The sequence below is a fragment of the Anabrus simplex genome, chromosome 1 (assembly GCF_040414725.1).
Source record: "Anabrus simplex isolate iqAnaSimp1 chromosome 1, ASM4041472v1, whole genome shotgun sequence".
NCBI classification, from domain to species: Eukaryota; Metazoa; Arthropoda; class Insecta; order Orthoptera; family Tettigoniidae; genus Anabrus; species Anabrus simplex.
The window spans coordinates 211,329,069-211,349,643 of NC_090265.1; the positions used below are offsets into that span (position 1 = coordinate 211,329,069).

A 20,575-nucleotide genomic window follows, 5' to 3' on the forward strand; every position below is an offset into this window, starting at 1 on the left:
TAGAGTTTATTAGGATTTTTAGAAGTTAGGATACTAATTGAATATCGATATGACGACGTTAAGCCATTTGAAAGCTCAATTTGAGGAGTATCAAAGGGAACAACGAGAAGAACAAGAACAGTATCGGAAAGACCAAGAAGAGAAACAAGAGAAATATCAAAAGGAACAGGAAGAGAAAGAAAGAAGACAGAAAGAAGAGCATCGAGGATTGTTACAGGCTATAAAGGAAATGATGGAAGAAGCTAAAAAGGAGAGATTAGAAGAGAATAGAAAGCGCGATGAAGAAGCTAGAAAGCGCGATGAAGAAGCTAGAAAAGAGAGGCAGGAAGAGATGAGAAAGCAGGAAGAGACGTTGAAGAAGATGATGGAAGAAATGAATAAGAAGCAGATGGAAGAAATGGCTAAGAAGCAGGAAGAAGAGAAGAATAAAGAGAGACAAGAACGAGAGGAGAAGGAGAAGAAGCAGGAAGAAGAGAGGAAGAAAGAGAAGCAAGAACAAGAGGAACGATACCAAAGATTTATGGAAGAAAAACATAAAGAAATGATGGAGGAAATAAGGAGAGGTCATCAAGAACAAAAGGAAGAAATGAATAAATATCAGGAGAAGATGGAGGAGATGAAGAACAATATAGATGAATGGAAAGCTGAAATTAGTGGAAGTATGGAAGAGAAGAACCGAGAGATACGAGAAGAAATAAACGAAATTAGGAGAGAAATGGCAGGAAACAATAACTATCTCCAATCTTTAAAGGAGAATGTCATAAAAGATTTATCAGATAATATGGAAAGATTAAGCCTAGATTCCCAAGAAAAGTGGAGATTATGTGAGGAAAGTATAGGAAAACTAGGTGAGGACGTGCTAACCACGAGTACAAGTCTGGAAAAGAAATACGACCAAGCTGCAAACCAAATTGGAAGCAGAATAACGGAGATAAGAGACGAAATAGAACAACATAAGGATGAATTAAACCAAAGAATAACGAAATCTGAAGAAGGGCTTAGACAAATGCAAGCTCAGTTACAAGAAATTCGGGAGGAAGGAACAGGAAAGACTGTTATGATGTCTAGTAGCGAGCGGAACAGAGGAGTTGAATTTCAAATAAATGAAAGAGAAGTAACACCCATACCAGTCACACGTTCTAACCACAGTATGGGGGAGACAAATGTGGATAACGGAAACAGTGGTTATCCTACGATTATTAATGTCATAAAAACCTTCGATGATAGACCGAAGCACTTTAATAATTCCACCAGTATTTCGCCCAAACGTTTCCTTAGGGAAATGGAGGATTACTTCAAGGAACATGGCATCGCTGAGGAGAAGAAATTGAAAATAGTGGAAAAGCATTTAGATGCTAATCCAAGCTTATGGTTCCAAGCATTTAAATATACTTTCCATGAGTATAGTGACTTTAAAACGGCGTTCTTACAGAAATTTTGGAGTCCGGAGGTGCAGCAGAATTTACGCTTAGAGTTGTACTCTCGCAAGTATGCTACGAACGGTCAAACAGGGTTTAGTGATTATTTCGCCTACCAGTTTCATCGTTTTCAAGACCTTGATTCGCCACCCAGTGAGCTTGAAGCGATCAAGACGATACAACGACAATTTCCTTCCGATATACAAAGGTTGCTGGCTACTGCTAACCCAACTACGGCAGTGCAAATGGAAACGACACTTAGACAGATCGATATGACTACGGCACCACACCCTCAAAGAATGATTAGGAACGCTTACAGTGAAGAAACGGTTAATGTGCTCACACAGGAAAACGTCGATGGAAATACCCCTGAAGAAAGAGGAAAAATGAACAGGAAGAGACAATGGGGAAACCAGGAGAATGGAAGGAGAGATGAAGAAAAATGCTATTGCAGGAAAGGGTCCTACAACCAAGAAGCATATAGGGGAAATAGAGCATATAGACCCAACATGCGGTACAGGAACCCGTATGGAGAAAACAGAGGAAGAAATAATTTTAGAGGAAGATATGGTTACGGAAGAAGAAATACGAGAGATGACCAAGGAAGGGAAACTTATAATCGGAGACCTACACGCGATGTAAAGGAGGACCGAAACGAAAAGATCAAGTGGGAAAAAGCAATTAGAGAACAGGACGTCAACGCTGATGTAGAGGGAGCGGAGAGTGTTGAGTTGCAAAGGTACAAAAAGAGGAAACAGGAAGAACAGATCCTCGATCCAAACGCGAGAAAATTCGAATGTAGAAGAGAAAGTGAAAAGATAACAAGCAAAAAAAAAAACGCCGATTTTGAATTAGAAGGTGAGGTTGAGAATATAAAGAACGCATTGGATTCCAAAATTTATATTTATTTCATAACACAGGTGGATTCGTGGGAAATCGATTCGGAAGAACTGATGAAGGATTTGACAGTACATCACATGAAGAGAAAGTATGAATTGCCTATTATCGTAGCAAGAGTTGGAGAGATGAAAGTACGTTGTTTAGTTGATTCTGGGGCTAGCATCAGTGTGCTTTCGAAGGAATTATTCCAAGATATGAGTAGAAGAATGAAATTATTAACCATCCCAGTTTCGAAAATTAAAATAAGAGGGATAATTCCAGATAAAACAGTGGAATGCAATATACAAACATATTTGGAAATAAATATTGGAAACCGGCACTTTGAGCATCCATTCATAGTCATGAACAAGATTAAATATAATATTATACTAGGAATAGACTTCATGACGGTAACTGGAATGACGATCGATATGGAGAAACAAGAAATAAGGTTCCCTATATCTGACGAACACACCAGGGAAAACCAAGAACGGATTAAGATCAATGACGACATTATGATCATAGATAACAAGGAGGTATCGGAAGAAGAAAACGTACCATCGGAAGAGCATCCGAACTTTCACTTAGAGGAAGGAGAGATATCTCTGGCGGACGAAAACATTGTTGCGAGCATAGAAAGGGTAATGGCTATGGAGGAGGAAGAAGACATGCCGAACATAGCGGAAGCAGTGGCGAATGCTAAAATTTCCACGATCGAAAAATCAAAACTTCATGGAATCTTACAGGAATACTCGGATTTATTTAAGAATAAACCAGGACAGATTCCAAATTTTAAATATAAATTAATAGTGAACGATTGGACACCCTATAAAGGCAAACTCTATGGAATTCCGGAGAAACACTTCCCAGAAGTGAAGAAGATCATAAAGGAAATGGAAGACGATGGCATTATAATGAAGACATCAAGTCCGTATTTGAATCCCTTGGTAATTGTCGTAAAAAGCAACGGGAAACTCCGTTTGTGCCTTGACGCGCGTTTTTTGAACGGTCGATTGATCCCAGAGTATAATCAAACTCCAAAAATAAAGGATATTATTCAGAAATTCCGTGACATGAGGTATTTTTCAACCATGGATTTTACATCCTCATATCATCACATCGTTCTGGAGGAAAAATCCCGATTGTTAACCGGATTTATGTTTGATAATCAGACATATATCTACTGTCGTCTCCCATTCGGTTTGAGAAATAGTTGTGCTGTTTTGGTGAGAGCATTAGACAGAAATTTAACGCCGGAAGTAAAGGAGTTTTTAACTTATTATGTGGACGATCTAATTCTGGCAACTAAAACATTTACAGAACATTGTGACAAGCTTGGGAAGTTGTTTCAAAACCTGAGAGCAACGGGATTTAAGATCAACCTTTCAAAATCAAAATTCTGTCAAGAAGAGGTCTTATTCGTCGGTCACATGATAGACGGTACAGGAGTACGGCCTAACCCAGTTAAGATCCAAGCCATATGCGATTTTCCCCGACCAAAGCGTATAAAGCACGTCAGACAATTTCTTGGTATGGCGCAGTTTTTCTCTAACCATTGTCAAGGATATACCCAGACCGCCGCGCCTTTACAGGATTTGTTAAAGATCAACAACAGGTGGAAATGGGAAGAAAAGGCAGAAAGAGCATTCCAAGAATTAAAGACCTTGTTAACAAAAAGCATCAAATTAGGCTATCCTAACTATGAAAAAGAATTTATAATACAGTCAGACGCATCTAATGTTGGCATCGGAGCTTGTTTATACCAAGAAGAAGAAGGAACACCTCCCAAAAGGATATATCTAGCATTCACTAGCCGAAAATTAAGGAGCCACGAGGTTAACTATACTACGACAGAACAGGAGCTATTAGCAATCATCTACGCATTACAGCAATGGAGAAAAACTATTTACGGATACCCAATAACGGTCAGATCAGACCATAAGGCATTAACATTTGGATTGAAAGCTGCAATGACTAATGAGCGGATAACAAGGTGGATGTTGTTCACGCAGCAGTTCCAGATAAAAATAGAGTATTGTAAGGGAAAGGAAAACATCCTTGCTGACGCCTTAAGTCGTAACCCTGTGGAGAAAGAGGAAGTAATTCATAGAATTGAATTGGTCCCGGACGATGAAGAAACATTAGAGAAACTACAGAACCTAGTACACTTGCAGCGTCAAGACGAAAGGTTGAAACAAATCATAGATAAATTGGAAGATGGAAACTGTGAAAGTGAAACAAAATTGAGAATTACGAAAATCTACAGCTTAGAGCAAGGCATACTAATGGCTAGATCACGTAAAGGTCATAAGAGGATACGTATAGTACTACCTTCGATGTTATACAAGGAAGTAATCTGGCACATACACAGAATTACAGGTCACGGTGGCGTGGAAAAGGTAACACAAGTCATACTCGAGAAATTTACTTGGAAAGGTATTCGAAGAACGGTGAGGAATACCGTGAGAGCATGCGACATATGCCAAAAGGTTAAACATGGCAGTGGTACAGTAAGACACGAACCCAGAGCTATACTGCCTCATAAAGCTCGAGAACTATATGCTATAGATATCTTTGGCAGACTCCCAACTGCCAGAAGGGGACACAAGTACATAGTCGTAGTGATGGATGTGTTCTCTAAATATGTGTCGTTGCAACCAATTCAACGCGCCAACACAAAGCAGGTATTACAACGTCTAATCAAAAACACCTTACCTAACATGGGAAAGCCTGAGAAATTACTGTCAGACAGAGGGACACAATTTACGTCGCTTCAATTCAGAGAAACCATGGAAGAGTTAGGAATTAAACACATTCTTTGCTCGGTGAGACATCCAGCGTCCAATCCTGTTGAAAGATGCATGAAAGAAATAGCGAAATTCTGTCGAATCTATTGTCCAAACCAACACTGGAAGTGGTTAGAGGTAATAGGAATAATAGAAGACAGCATGAATAACACAATACATGAATCCAGCGGACAGATACCTAAAATTATTCATCATAGTATTAAACCTGAAAGACCATGGGACACAATTGTTCACCTACCTGCTGAACCTAACTTAGATATCGACGAAATTAACAAACTGGTTCGCGAGAGACTGTATAGACAAGCACAGAGAAGGTTAAGGAGAGTACAGCATAAGAAATTCAAACCTGAGTTGAAGAAAGGTGACCTTGTATTAATAAAGAAACCCGCAATTTCCAGTGTAACGAACAAAATCTTTGCGAAATTCCTGCATTTATTTGAAGGACCATTTAGGATTAACCGTTCATTCAGAAATAATGCATACGAAATTCACGACTTAAATGGAAACAGTAAAGGAGTACATAACAGTGCAAACATCAAGTTATATTTCAAAGAATAGGAAAGGGGCAAACCATCTCAGGTGATGACGAGTCAAAGAAGTACAGATTGAAGCCACTTACAGCATGAATAAACAAATTGTTCCAAAGAAAGGAGTAATAATGCAAGAAAAGAACTCATAAAGAAAAGTGAAAAGTCCCATTATAAAAAGGAAGACGAATATAATAAATATATAGCAAGCCATATATTTCTTTCAACGTAGGGGAAGTTAATGTGCCGTTTCACAATTCTTTATAAGAGCTAGAGCAACAAAGATGGAGTCTCTGCGGTCAAAATCTCAAATAAAATACATTTAACGTCAGTACGGGCCAAATTATAAGTCTTTTCGTCAGTCGGTTACGGTAATAGCCGCGTTTAGAAGGCGCAGAAAAAAATGACAGATGGACATTATTTGAAACCATTATTCAAGAAAAAAGATGCTCATCTTTTATTATCTAATCTGACTTCGGTGTATTAAGAAGACGTAAAACTCATTTTAAAGGAATTATCCAGCGGAGCGATATATTGGAGATTTGGAAACGAAGATTAATTCCCGACTACACGCTATTTTGCGGAGATCAAGATTTAAACGCCGCGCGGGAGATTTAATACGAGAAACAATAAGAGATAAGATATACTACTGTGGAACTACGTCACGCAGTGACGCAAGCCCTTGATGAAATTTGCCCGACACCGTTTAACATTGAAAGACACTTACGGACCAGTAATTGAATGCATTTAGGCTGATAAAAGACGGCGGAAAGAAATTTATTTTCAAATCAGAATATACCGAATATATGTCTTAGACAATTCTGGACTATTCATTGATTTAACTGTGTCCCAGTAAAAACCTATGCAATCTGAGCAACGCAAGAGCTATAGTACTTGGAAAATATCAGCAATGAGTCAAATATTCTATCATTGTTCTGTTCCATACGCACGAGTCTTCACCATGGGTCTGTAAGGAAGCAAGGCGATGCTGCTTGGATCCTGACGAGGCGAGACGATGTTGGCTGTCCCGGATGACCATTGAGCGATGATAAGAGGCCACGATGTACCCGACCACTTGTGGAGGAACCAGATGACCAGTTCCTAGTCTCAGATGACCGGAGAGGAGGAAACGCCGAGACCATCTTGAGCAAAGCTAAGTCCAATATCCAAGTCGTTTTCGTAAGTAAGAAGATATTATTTCTTTATTTGCTTGGTAATATTTATTTGTGCGAACACAGTGCGTAAATAAACATCTAGCTAAACTGATTGGAAGTAGGTACTCATCCGTATGAAACGTCAATTCCATTTGTAGGCGTGGTCACCAAGTGATGTCCCGATCGTAATGTTTTCCAGAGATATGCGTGAAGAGATCGCTAAAATTATTATTATTATTATTATTATTATCAGTGATGTGTAAAGAATGAAGTAGGCATTTATATCTGCGTGTCCTAAACTTAGGCAACGTCAAATTGTTCGAGATCATGCATAGGATTTGTGTTATGAAGGAATGGCAGTAGATTACTCCAAGTTACGTTAAGTTTGGCACTATGACTGTAGTAAATAAAGTAGGCATTTTAGTAATGTCGCGGCACGTTGATGTGCAAGTCAAGGTAATGAATTACGTGATGAAGTGATAGTGTGGTTATATGAAATAAGAGTAATGATTAACGCGTCATGGATATGATATAGAGTTGTTGATGATGTATGATGGTTGTAGTTATTGTTTCTTCGAGAGAGAGTCATAGTTGCATGAAATAAGGTCTCGTGACTTCAAATGTTATAATTGAGAAGGTCACTGATTTCTCGCCAATTCCACGCAATGATTCTAAGCCTACGCATTTTATCTAGCTCAGGACATGATCTCGGGACGTGTAGTGCAATGTTTCTTTTATCCATATTAAGTTACCTGGAGAAGCATATGCTTACTCTGGATAGATTTGAGCCTTCACTGATTCGCTTAGGAAGATCTCGAGAACTCTCTCACTGAATAATTACATTTCTGTATAAATTTCAATCTATAGGCCGATCACTGGTGACCCAGATTTTCGAAGGAGAATCATTTTCTTTTAGCTGGAGATAGTGTCATCCGATTAAGTAGATTTTCCATTGGTAGCATGTGTTATTATAACCCTGTATAACCAGTGTGGTGACGTTTCTTGCTACTTCGTACGCACGTAGTCTATGTCAATAAGATAAGGTCATATTACCTTAAATTCATGAATTAAATCTTGCGAAGATGTTACTTATTGGATGATTACGGCTTACAATGGACGTAGCTTAGCTCATGATGTGTAACACAAGGAAATATGAGTGTCTAAGAAGCGACTAGATAGGCAGAGTTCAATATTTAAGACGTAAAACATATACGTGTGTGCTTGTCAGAACAACGCAAGAAGAGTTTATAATAGCCTTATTGATAGTCTTAAAACTACAGACAGCCAATCAGTCAGTGAAAATTTAAGTAATGTGACAGTTTTTAGAATAAATATCAAGTGTTAATTACCATAATCTAATGCGATTTCCAAGAATGGTTGACTTAAACAAATGGAACTCCATTTCTTGACTGAACAATAGCTCAGAAATTCCATATGCGATTCTTTATTTCTCAAAGGAATACAACTAGAAAGACTGTAAATAATAGTTGATAGGAGTTTTCTTTTCTTTTCTGTGGATGCATCCTACATTTTTAATGTAAATAATTTTCATGTTTTATTTTCTTGCCAAGAAGGCACTTGTAAATACTATTAGCTGTGTTCAATTTAATTTATTTACTCATCACCCAACTCGCTAGGTGAATTGAAAGAGAAGGATAGGGCAGTTTCTTTTTAAGAATCTTCCCACATGTTACAGGTCATTTACACTATTAATTGATGATTTCGGAGATGAATGAGTACTAAGAAAGGAAGCTATTTAAGCCGAGAAGGCATTCAATCATTTAGGATGAAGTCGAAAGACGTGATTTTTCCAAAGTTATCGACGGACATGGATTACTAGGTCGACAATGAGTCACTCATTACAAAGGCTACTTCATTAGTAAAATTTTGAAATAATTTCTTGAATATCTGATTTAATATTTAAATAAATTTTGAATGGTGAAACCTAAAAACTCTTTCTCTGTGTTCTTAGCATAAGGATTAGTTGTAAGACTGTAGTAGTAACGATCGACGACGATTTCCTTAAGAATTAATGAGAATGGTACCTAACTAAATACGAGTAAGAGACGTCTTTCTGCGTTAGTTAGAGAATACCGTTGATTGACCTGGACGATTTTCTGTTGCGGAACTCACACCCGTAGAACTCAGTCACCGGATTTATTGAAATTAGAGCTAGTCTGGATCTCTTGTGTCCTTGCCTGGACGCGGGAACGGCGCACCGTGTAGCCCAGTGCTGCAAGTTATCAATGTAAGTAGTAAACATAGAGCAATTATCGAGGTATATTATTATTATTTATGATGAGTTTAATGCTGTGAATTTTACACCCAAAAGTGAATCAAATAATACCACCAAAGAGCACACTATTTCAAATATCATAGGTGTTAAATAACACAAGGTTTGAAAAAAATCATTTGTATCTTTTTACAATTTAATTTATGTTGCACCAACACAGATGGTCTTATGGCGACAATGGAACAGAAAACAGCTAGGATCAGAAAGGAAGTGACCATGGTCTTAATTAAGGTACAGATCCAGCATTTGGCTGTATGAAAATAGATTAATCCCCATGGGTGTTAAGTGGGGGTTAAAACCTGAAAACAAAAATACTCATTCCTCTTAAATCGTTTAACGTACAAAGACAATATTCCAAATGGTGGTGTACATTTTAAAATCCTGGGTGTGAAAGAGGGAATATTTTAAAACATTCCACCCCTAATGGGTTAAATGGAGTTAGCTCTGGATACGAAATGACTCATCCCTCCAAAAACCATTTGACATATGAAGCTGTAATTTTACAAGAAGATTATTCTTTTATGTCCAAGGTGTCAAATATGATATAGGCCCCCCACTTCAAAATGGCATAATATTATTATAAATTTTTTTACATCCCACTAACTACTCTACTTTTATGGTTTTTTGAGATGCCAAGGTACTGGAATTTTGTCCCATGGAAGTTCTTTCACATGTCAATACATATACTGTCACTAGGCTGACGTCTTTGTATTTGAGAACCTTCACTGGACTGAGCCAGGATCGAACCAGTCAATTTGGGATCAAAAAGCCAGCGCCTTAACCATTTGCACCACTCAGCCTCACTTTAAAGTGTTTCTCCCCTAAGGAGTTTAGATGGGGATTGACTCTGAAATTCACAATATTCATTTTTCCTAAAATGTTAAATAAGAAATTTTTTAAAACATTCCACCTCTAAAAGAAAACATTTCCATTACGTGAGCATGTGTGTGTGTATATATAATGCTTTCATAAAGCACAGGAAATCTTGTGCAAAAATACTCTATGACTCAGTCCCGGGTGAGCGCCATCCGCATTTAGCAAAGTGCATGGCAGGAGACAGGCTCGCAGCGCAGGCGACTTAGCGAGCGACAATCCCTTACATAGATAAAAGAATGTCCCTGTAGAATCAAAACCTGTAGGAGTTTCTAAATTCAGTCATAACTCCCTTTAATATTATTCACAGAAATGAATTCTGATTTATTTAAAGAAAGAATGAAATCTGGAATCAACCACCACAGAAACACGCAATAATGATTACAGCCCTCCACATAGGGTTGGCATCACAAAGGGCATCCGGCCATAAAACAGGGCCAAATCTATATGTGCTACACAGTCGCACCTGCGACCCCACAGACATGGGAAAAGCGGCAGAAGAAGAAGTAAAATCTGGAATCGGTATACAATTAATTACACCAGCCTGCGAAGATTTTCCCACAAAAGTAATTGTATGTGATATACGTTACATTTAGTGTCCTTATGTAAAAAATAATACCAGTTGTTCGTATCACGTACAGATTTGTCACAAGTCCATCTCATGTTTATGCTAATGGAGCTTCGTTGTTGTAAATGAGGTTAGGACTGGATGTATGGAATGCAGGTATGGACATGTCTGAGAGAAAACATTGTATGTGCTCTGTTTTAGAGGGGAGTAGGTAATCATACAGGAACACTGGAAGAACAATTAGAACAGTTGCAGTTTGCGCATGCGCAATGTCAGACGGCCAAAATGCCAAGATTGTGTTTCTCCGTAGTCGTCTGAGAGGAGAATCTGAGAATGTGTGTCACGCCTTTTTCTACAAGTTACAATGTGCACTTGAAGTCGATTGAGTGAATAAGTGAGTCAGTTTGTGTTAAAATGGCAAGTGGCAGTGATGTTCGGAGGTGAAAATGTGTGAACAATCCCAACTCTTTCTGTTATATATGCGGCCAGTATACAATTAAAGGCCAGAAGCTAAATATTACGCCATTTATAAAAAGCCTGCATTTGACATATTTTAACATGAAGTTAGGTGATCAAGACAAGAATTTCACACCCCATATTGTTTGTAAAAGGTGTGTAGAAAACCTGCGGCAATGGTACAATGGGTTGTAGTCGTCAATGCCATTCGGAATCCCAATGGCTTGGCGGGAACCAAGAAATAATTTTGACGAATGTTATTTTTGTATATGTAAAGTGTCCGTGTTCAATACGATAAACAAAAAGCACATTGTATATCACTGTCTTCCATCTGCCATAACCCCCATACCACAAGCACCCGATATTCCTGTCCCAAAACCACAATATAGTTACCAGAGAGTGTCTCTTCATCATTTTCAAGTGCGGAGGATGGTGATGATGATACCTTTGTACCAGATGTTGAGGATAAAACTCCACGTCTTTATAATCAGTGTGACTTAAATGATTTTGTGTGTGAGCTAGGCCTCACTAAAGAAAAGAGTTAAATTTTAGGGTCAAGATTAAAAGAGAGAATTTTTTTACTTCCTGGGTCAAATTCATATTTTTACAGAAATCGGGAGGAAGAATTCCAGCAGTTTTTTGTTCACGAATACAAACTTGTGTTTTGCTGTGATATCCCTGACTTGATTCATCGTCTTGGAACTATTTACTGAACAAAGGACTGGCATCTATTTACTGATACCAATAAAAGAAGTCTCAAAGGTGTTTTTCTGCACATTGGAAATAAAAATGTTTCGGTGCTAGTAACCCATTCAATATCTCTTCATGAAAACTATCAGATTTTATCTATGGTGTTGCAGAAACTGAACTACAATGAACACAGATGGTTACTGTGCTGTGATTTAAAAGTGTGCGGTATCATATTATGGCAGCAAGGAGGATATACAAAGTTCTCCTGTTTTCTGTGTGAGTGGGACTCTCGGGACAGGGATCGTCACCGTTTAGTGTCTGAGTGGCCCAAGAGGAAATAGTTCATGTCTGGAGAAAAATACATTGTAAGTCGTCCATTAATTGATCCTCAAAGTGTGTTATTGTCCCTTTTACATATTAAATTAGGAATTATGAAGCAGTACATGAAGAGTTTGGATAGAGGCAGTCCCTGCTTTTGGTACCACTGTCAGAAATTTCCAGGATTGTCGGATGCCAAAATTAAGGAAGTGTTTTTAATGGCCCCCAAATTCGGAAGCTTATGAAGGATCCGACATTCAGTACGACGATGAAGGAAACACGGCTTCAGGCATGGGAATCATTCAGGGACGTTTGTAGCAAATTCCTGGGTAATGTTAAAGATGTCAACTACCAACAGATTGTGGAAACCATGCTGTACAACTTCCAGAAATTGGGTTGCAGCATGAGCTTAAAATTACATTTCCTGCACAGTCATCTGGATTATTTTCCTCCAAATTTAAGAGCATTCAGCGAGGAACATGGCGAGCGGTTTCATCAGGACCTAAAAGAAATGGAATGGAACAAAGGTATGAGGGGCGATGGAATGTCTCCATGATGTCAGATTATTGTTGGTGTCTAGTGCGATACAACACTACTGAGGAACACAAATGCAAATCAACACAGCGTTCATTCCCATCAAAGTGAAGCAAACAAAAGTGTTCTTGTAGTGAGATTCATACATTCTAGCAATGAACATGTTATTTTTTTATATATTCGTTGCAATTTGATCATGTTCCATTAAAATTACATATATTCTCTATTATGGTGTTTTCTATTGAAATTACAACAATATGTCAAATTTGGATTTTAAATATCAAAAACTGTATGTGATAGGCAAAAACAGTTTACATATTTGAAATCAGCACACCTAAATTAGGGTAAATCACCTCTTCAACCTTTCGCTGGAGAGAATTATTTTTTTTTCGCAGGCTGATGTTATCGCATTAGTGAATTTAGTGTTTTAATAAACAGGGACAAGGAACTTATATCATTAATATCTGCTCAGCCAGCTCAGAACATACCACTTACAAATAAACCTCATTATAAACCACTGTCATTCGCAAAGGGGTCAATTCTGTATGAATGAAATATTTCTGGTATTATTTCATGATTATTTCATTTGGTTCACTGCCAATATCCAGTTTTGTCTTTTTTCATATTCCTTCCATGGGAATGCAAAAATAACCCACTAGGATCGCTATAATGTTCTAAATTAAGGCAGTTCATGATGTAACAGTATCGTTTAACATGACGAGGATGTTCTAGTAATATAAGGCCTCTCCCTAGCAGGACGTAACATATTGCCTTTATATATAAATAATGTGTTACAATATACTATTAAACTAATAACAAATAAATACTTCCGTCACTCAACACCATAGTTGCACATTAGACCAACCAACATGGGCTGCACTCTACCTTACTCTTTTGCCACCTTTAGCGCTAGTAGTCACTTGCACATTTCCCATGATGGATATGCTTGTTGTTTCTCTCAAATGCTGAGGCTGGATGATTAATTTTATGAAGAAAATGGACTTTCTCTTTGATGAATAACATCATTATATAGAATACCGAAAGATTTCAACCACAAAGTCATTAATTTTCATCTCTTCATGAATGGGAAGCAGAAAGTGATGAAATATTTGCTTTCCCAAATAGGAAATGCGGATCAAACGCCAATCTGTCTTGATATGCTACAAGTTGCGCAATCGATAAGAAAGGGACATCGAGTGTTATCATACACATAATGGAAGAGAAAAATGATGTACTGCAATGTTTCCCTCCCCTCACCATGTGGATCCATGATCCAGTGCATGGACTTGTGATGGACAGCAAAGAAATCTCATTATTTAACATGTACCATAAACTATGTAGAAAACTAAATAGTTGCTGAAGTTAGTTTATATTCTTAGAACCCATTATATAGATAGATAGATAGATAGATAGATAGATAGATAGATAGATAGATAGATAGATAGATAGATAGATAGATCGACCGATCGATCGATCAATCAATCAATCAATCAATCAATCAATCAATCAATCAGTCAATCAATTAATCACTACTGATCTGCATTTAGGGCAGTCATCCAGGTGGCAGATTCCCTATCTGTTGTTTTCCTAGCCTTTTCTTAAATGATTGCAAAGAAATTGGAAATTTATTGAACATCTCCCTTGGTAAGTTATTCCAATCCCTAACTCCCTTTCCTATTAACGAATATTTGCCCCAATTTCTCCTCTTGAATTCCAGCTTTTATTTTCATATTCTGATCTTTCCTACTTTTAAAGACACCACTCAAACTTATTCGTCTACTAATGTCATTCCACGCTATCTCTCCACTGCCAGCTCGGAACATACCACTTACAAGTTATAAACCTCATTATAAACCGGGTTAGAGATCAGAATATCAAAATGAAATATACCACCTTGCCAATACTTCACAATATTTCTCATTTGTTTGTAAATTTTGATATTGATATACCACTTAGTCAAGCAGCTTGTCTCCTTTCTCCCAAATCTTCCCAGCAAACTTTGCAACATTTTTATACAAAGGGCACTAGGAAAGTTTTGATATGTGAGTGAACACTTTAGATTTTTTCAAAATAATTTCCACCACACTCAACACACTTCTCCATATGTCGAAACCAGTCACTGAACCAACTCGGCCACTTTTCTTCGGCTACATTTTCTCACTCTTCATCCCATACTGCCAGAAGCTCCTCGTCGGAGGCAAAACGCCGCCCTTTCAGTTTCATCTTCACTCCTGGGAAGAGTGCAAAGTCACATGGGGCAAGATCAGGACTGTATGGAGAGTGATCAAGCACAGTCAAACCTGATGTGGCAAGAAAATCCATCGTTACATTAGCACGATGTGCTAGAGCATTGTCATGATGCAAGAGCCAAGTGTTGAGCCGTGACCTTGGACGGAGTTGCTTGAAAGCCTGGATGACCTGAGGCAGACAAGTCTCACTGCACCATGTCGCAGTAACTGTACTTTGTGTTTCTAGTGCAACCCAAGTCAGGATGCCCCATTTAGTGAAGAATACTGCAATCATCATTTCCTTCAATGACCTTGACTTTCGCACAGTCACAGGAGTACCCTCATCTTCAAATAGCCACGCCTTGTTCTGGGATTTTGTTGGGACATCGTAATAATAAAGCCAAGTTTCATCACCTGTAATAATGCCATTTACGTTACGCGAAGTTCCATTTTCGAACTGTTTTAGCAATTTTCGGCACCATTTCCCTCGATGTACCCTTTGTTCCTCTGAAAGTGAATGGAGCACCCAAAGGGAACAAACCTTTCTAACATGGAGATGTTCATGTAGAATTGAATGAACAGCTGGTGCAGGGATGTGGAGGGTCTCTTCTACCTGCCGATATGCCAACCGCCTCTCTTGCTGCAATATTTTCCTCACAGCTTCCATGTTTTCCTCAGTCACTGATTACGAAGGTCGCCCAGAACGAAGATCGTCTTCAACCCCAAAATTTCCCCTCTGGAACTCTTTGTAGCTGCAGAAAATTGTTGTCCGACGTGGACAGTCTTTCCCCAGCCAGGAGTCATTCCCTCCAGGCACTGGTTAACAGTTAATCCACGAGCAAAACTGTAGCGGATAATTGCGAGATATTCACCTTTAGACCACACTGACATCTTAACTTGCTTTCAGTCCCACTGCTTGGTAACAACTGGTGTGAATGTCGCGTCTTGCTGTCTTCTAGACCGGTTTTCACCCCTGTTTTCATCCCTCACCATAACAGGGGTGTCCAGCCAACCGTTTTTGCGTATTGCAAAAGTTTCCTAGTGCCCTTTGCAAAGCTACTCTTTTGTCAGAAATCACCCAGAACAAATCGAGCTGCTTTTCTTTGGATTTTTTCCAGTTCTTGAATCAATTAATCCAGTGAGGGTCCCATACACTGGAACCATACTCTAGTTGGGGTCTTACCACAGACTTATATGCCCTTTACATCCTTACTACAAACCCTAAATACCCTCATAACTATGTGCAGAGATCTGTACCCTTTATTTACAATCATATTTATGTGATTACTCCAATGAAGATCTTTCCTTATATTATATTATATTATATTATATTATATTATATTATATTATATTATATTATATTATATTATATTATATTATATTATATTATATTATATTATATTATATTATATTCTTTGTCTTCTGATGTAGGCTACATTAAATTAAGATTAAATTTGTTACTTTCATTGACCTGTCTTCAGTCTTATCTTTGGCTTTGACAATATGAAAGTGACTGAGGTATGAGCAATGCATGTAATGCCAATCCTTACGCAGCCAGTCCCTGCTATGAATGGTGTGAAAATCTTGCTCATAGGGTCAGTTGGTGCATGCATTTCAGTAGGCATGGCAGACTGGTATTTAATAGCAACTTCTGGCTCAGTGAGGAAAGCAATGGAAAACTATCTTAGATGTAAAGCTTCCACGGTGTTTAGTTCTTCTTCCAGGTTGAACTGTGTTGTTTTCTGTACATTCCGTACAGTTTGCTGATGTTTCGAATACATTGCACGGCAAACTGTACAGAATATACAGAAAACAATAACAAGGTTCAACCCGGAAGAAGAACTAAACAAAAGAAAACTACCTCACTCCTCATTTCCCTAGTATGCCTCTTCAGTGATGCCTAAGCCATCTTTGACAGCTAATGGTGGAGCTGTTGAGGATCCAACCAGCCTTCAGGCTGAGGACTGAACATATCTACATGTGTTGACCGGGATTTGAACCACAACCCTTTTGGTGTTCCTTAATAGCAGAGTTCATAACATGAGATATACGGCATGGAGGACGAGAAGTAGTCCTCTTCTTCAAATTAAGACTAAAGATCCCTCCCAAGCTACTTCAAATTTCCGCAGAATTACAGCTCTCATGCATCTGAATCAATGGATTTTAAGAGAGTTTATTTGTAGATTTGACTGAGGATAAGAAATTCTGCCAGTAAAACGACACCTACCTATGATCCTGAAACATACCAGCTGGACTCCATTCAGCCTGTTTCATGCGCACCTCCAATGGCTTTGAAGATGTTAGCTTAGGTGCAAGCTGAATATCCAGTATCATACTGTATACATCTGGTTGCTCTAGTTTCCAAATCAGAGCATCTGTATCTATATCTGTTTCAAAGAAGAAAATATTAAAATTAGAATCCAGCACTAACAAGATTACAGAAAAGAGTGAATTCTGAAATTATTGGTTTCTAAACGTAACTCTTACCACATTTATACAGTGCTAGAATTTCCCTCATTCCTTTATTTAAATTACTTTAACCCTTACGCAGGCCAGTATTTACCAATGAGCAGACCAGAGCAGTTGCACTGGGATAGCAGAATTTAGGAGATAAGACAGTAGTTTATTTGCTGCCCCGTTCCTTACATGACTAATTGCAGTGCAGACACTCATAAACATGGCTGTTGAAAGAAATTGTCATTGTCATTAACTGACAAAGAAATGTCCATGTCCTTCACTGTATCTGTATCTTTTGAATTCAAAATATTATTTAAGTCAGCAGCAATGGACTTCGAAGTCAAAATCAAAATCAAATCAAAATCTCTTTATTTGCAAATGAGGTGTCTACCTCGGTGGCAAATGGTACACTAAAATACATTATGGTCAAGCACTAAATTTTAAATTAACAGGAGACGAAGAAAATTTTCCTAGAATACAATATTATACAATTTACGCTAATAATTTTTTCTATTAAACACACACATCATCCTTAATAAATTTATATTGTTTACAAAATTCTACTTAATATCTTACAAACATAGTCAATTCATATACAGTACAGTATGTGAAATTACTTCTAATAATATTATACAACTGGTAGAAGATTAAAATTAACATTGAATTTATTTACATATTTATATTTTACCCATTTTGGAACCTAAGTAGCATAACGACCTGCTGCTTCTTAACCAGAGCCCCTTTTGCCACCACTTTTCAGAGTTCCTGAAGGGCCTTCACAGCTACCGTAGCGGTCCCAGGGCCCTCGAAGTCCCCACTGTACTTCACCCCTACAGGCAGTCCCCTACTTGGGCTGTCCAAACTCCTTAGACCAGGGGATGGAATTAATTTAATCACACACATTTATTATTTACAATATCCTGCACTGGTCGAATGCCCTCTAACATTTAATTTATTATCTCTGTTGTTGTTTATTCTCTTCTTGAATATCTGTACAGATTTTGGAAAAGGATCAAACACTACCCCTGGTAAACTGTTCCACTCCTTCACGCCCTTCCCAATGAAAGAAAATTTACCCCAATCGCTTCTGCTAAAATTCCTTCTAATTTTGTACTTGTGGTCAGTTCTATCAATATAATTATTTTCCAACCAAAGCCTCTCACGGATATCTCCCCATGCTTCTTCTCCTGTATAGGCTCTATATAATCCTATAAGTCTACTTTTCTCCCTTCTCTTACTTAAAGTTTCCCACCCTAGTTCCTTTAACATTTCTGATACACTACTCTTTCTCCTGAAATCCCCTGTTACAAACCTTGCTGCTTTCCTCTGCACACCATCTAGTTCTTTTATTAGGTATTCTTGGTGAGGATCCCAAACACTGTTTGCATATTCCAATAATGGACGAACCATACTTAAGTAACATTTTTCTTTTAATTCTTTGTTGCATCCTTTAAGTAGCCTCATTATGACATGTAACGATCTGTATGCTTTCCCAACAACGTCATCAACATGACCCTTCCAGTGCAAATTACTTTCAAATCTCACACCTAAGTATTTGCACTTGCCATCTTTTGGGATAACTACCTCATCCAAAGTATATTCAAATTCAGTTTTAAAGCTCCTGTTTGTAAAAGTTGTAACAGTTGATTTGGCTCCATTAATCTTCATATTATTTTCTTCAACCCATTCCTGGATACTGTCAAGGTCCCTTTGTAATTCTGAACAATCCTCAATGTTATTTATTTCCCTATAAACAATTATGTCATCTGCATACAATCTTATTTTCGATGTTATATTGTTCCCTAAATCATTTGCGTATATTAAGAAAAGTAACGGACCGATTATACTACCCTGTGCAATTCCCTTCCAGACTTTCTCTTCCTGTGATATATTATTTCCTACTTTGACTTTCTGAACCCTTGAATTTAGAAATGTTCTTATCCAACGTATAACCCTTACGTCCAATCCTATTCCCTCCAATTTCTTTAATAATATTCCATGTTCCACTCTATCAAAGGCTTTGGAAAGATCTATGGCTATGCAATCTAACTGGCCTCCTGAATCTAACTGATCTGATATGTCCTGCTGAAATCCCACCAGTTGTGCCTCGCAAGAAAATTTCTTTCTAAATCCATACTGGCTCCTCATGAACCAATTTTTATCATCACATATCCCTCTGATATACTTTGCTATTAAACTCTCCAGTATTTTACAAACTATACTGGTCAGGCTGATTGGTCTGTAGTTCTCTGGTTTCCTTTTATCACCCTTTCCTTTATAAATTGGTATTATTATAGATTCCTTCCATTCCTTTGGTATCACACTATTATTTATGACATAGTCAAAGAGAAATTTTAAATAAGGCACTATATACCACCCCATTGTCTTTAATACCTCCCCAGTAATTTGATCACTTCCTGCTGCTTTTCCTTGCTGAAGCAGTTGGATTTCTCTGAAAATATCTTCATTTGTGAATGAGAAGCTTCTTGTTTCCCTCTGTGTCTCTCCCTCTCTATCTTCTGTTACGGTTTCCAAGTCCTGACAATCTTCTACTGAATCTCGGAATTCCCTACTAAAGAGGTTTGCTTTCTCAGTATCTGTTAAATAGTGTTCACCCCCTTCTCCCACCATTGTAGGAATTTGGATTCCTTTTCCTTTTTGATTCCTAATATATGAATACAGCTTTTTCCATTTCCCTTTGTGGTCATTACCCTCTTGAAGAATGCCATTCATATAATTCTCTTTTGCTTCCTTTTTCACTCTATTCAGTTCCCTCATTAGTTGTTTTCTAGTTTCTCTATTCTCCCAACCTTCTTTGATTTTCCTGTTTACTATTCTACATTTTCTTTTTAATTTTCTTATTTCCCTTGTGTAATAAACAGCGTCTGAGGTCATTTTACCCTTCTTAACAGGTACAAATCTCTTCTCTCCTTCCCAAATGATTCCTTTAAATTTAGCCCAAAGTGTATCCACATTATTCCCTTCACTTATCCAACAACTGAATTGTGATTTAAGGTAAGTCCCAAATTCATCAACTTTAGTTTTTCTGTATAATTTCTTGTCTTTTGTGACCCTCTTATTAAGCATTTTTGGTACGAGTCCTACATCCATTATTACAGCCTTATGGTCACCTATTCCTTCAATTACCTCAGTTTTATCAACAATTTCCCATGGTTTAACCAAGAATACATCTAGCAAGTTATTGAGACGAGTTGGTTCTTGTACTACTTGTGTAAATCCTCCCTCCCAAATTAACTTATTTGCCAGTTTCTGTTCATGGGCTTCACTTGCAGCTCCATTCCATTCAACTTCAGGCAAGTTTAGATCTCCCCCAATTATTACCGTATCATTATTGTTTTTATGAGTATAATCT

General features: G+C 37.8%; 1 protein-coding gene across 1 annotated transcript in view; it reads right to left on the reverse strand.

Moving 5' to 3' along the window:
- The window catches only part of LOC136885635 (T-cell immunomodulatory protein), a 328,519-nt gene that overhangs the window by 196,140 nt on the left and 111,804 nt on the right, over positions 1 to 20,575 (reverse strand). The window contains exon 4 of the mRNA XM_068230710.1: positions 16,973 to 17,132. Coding sequence (XP_068086811.1) covers positions 16,973 to 17,132 — 160 coding nt within the window. The remainder of the gene's footprint in view (positions 1 to 16,972; positions 17,133 to 20,575) is intronic.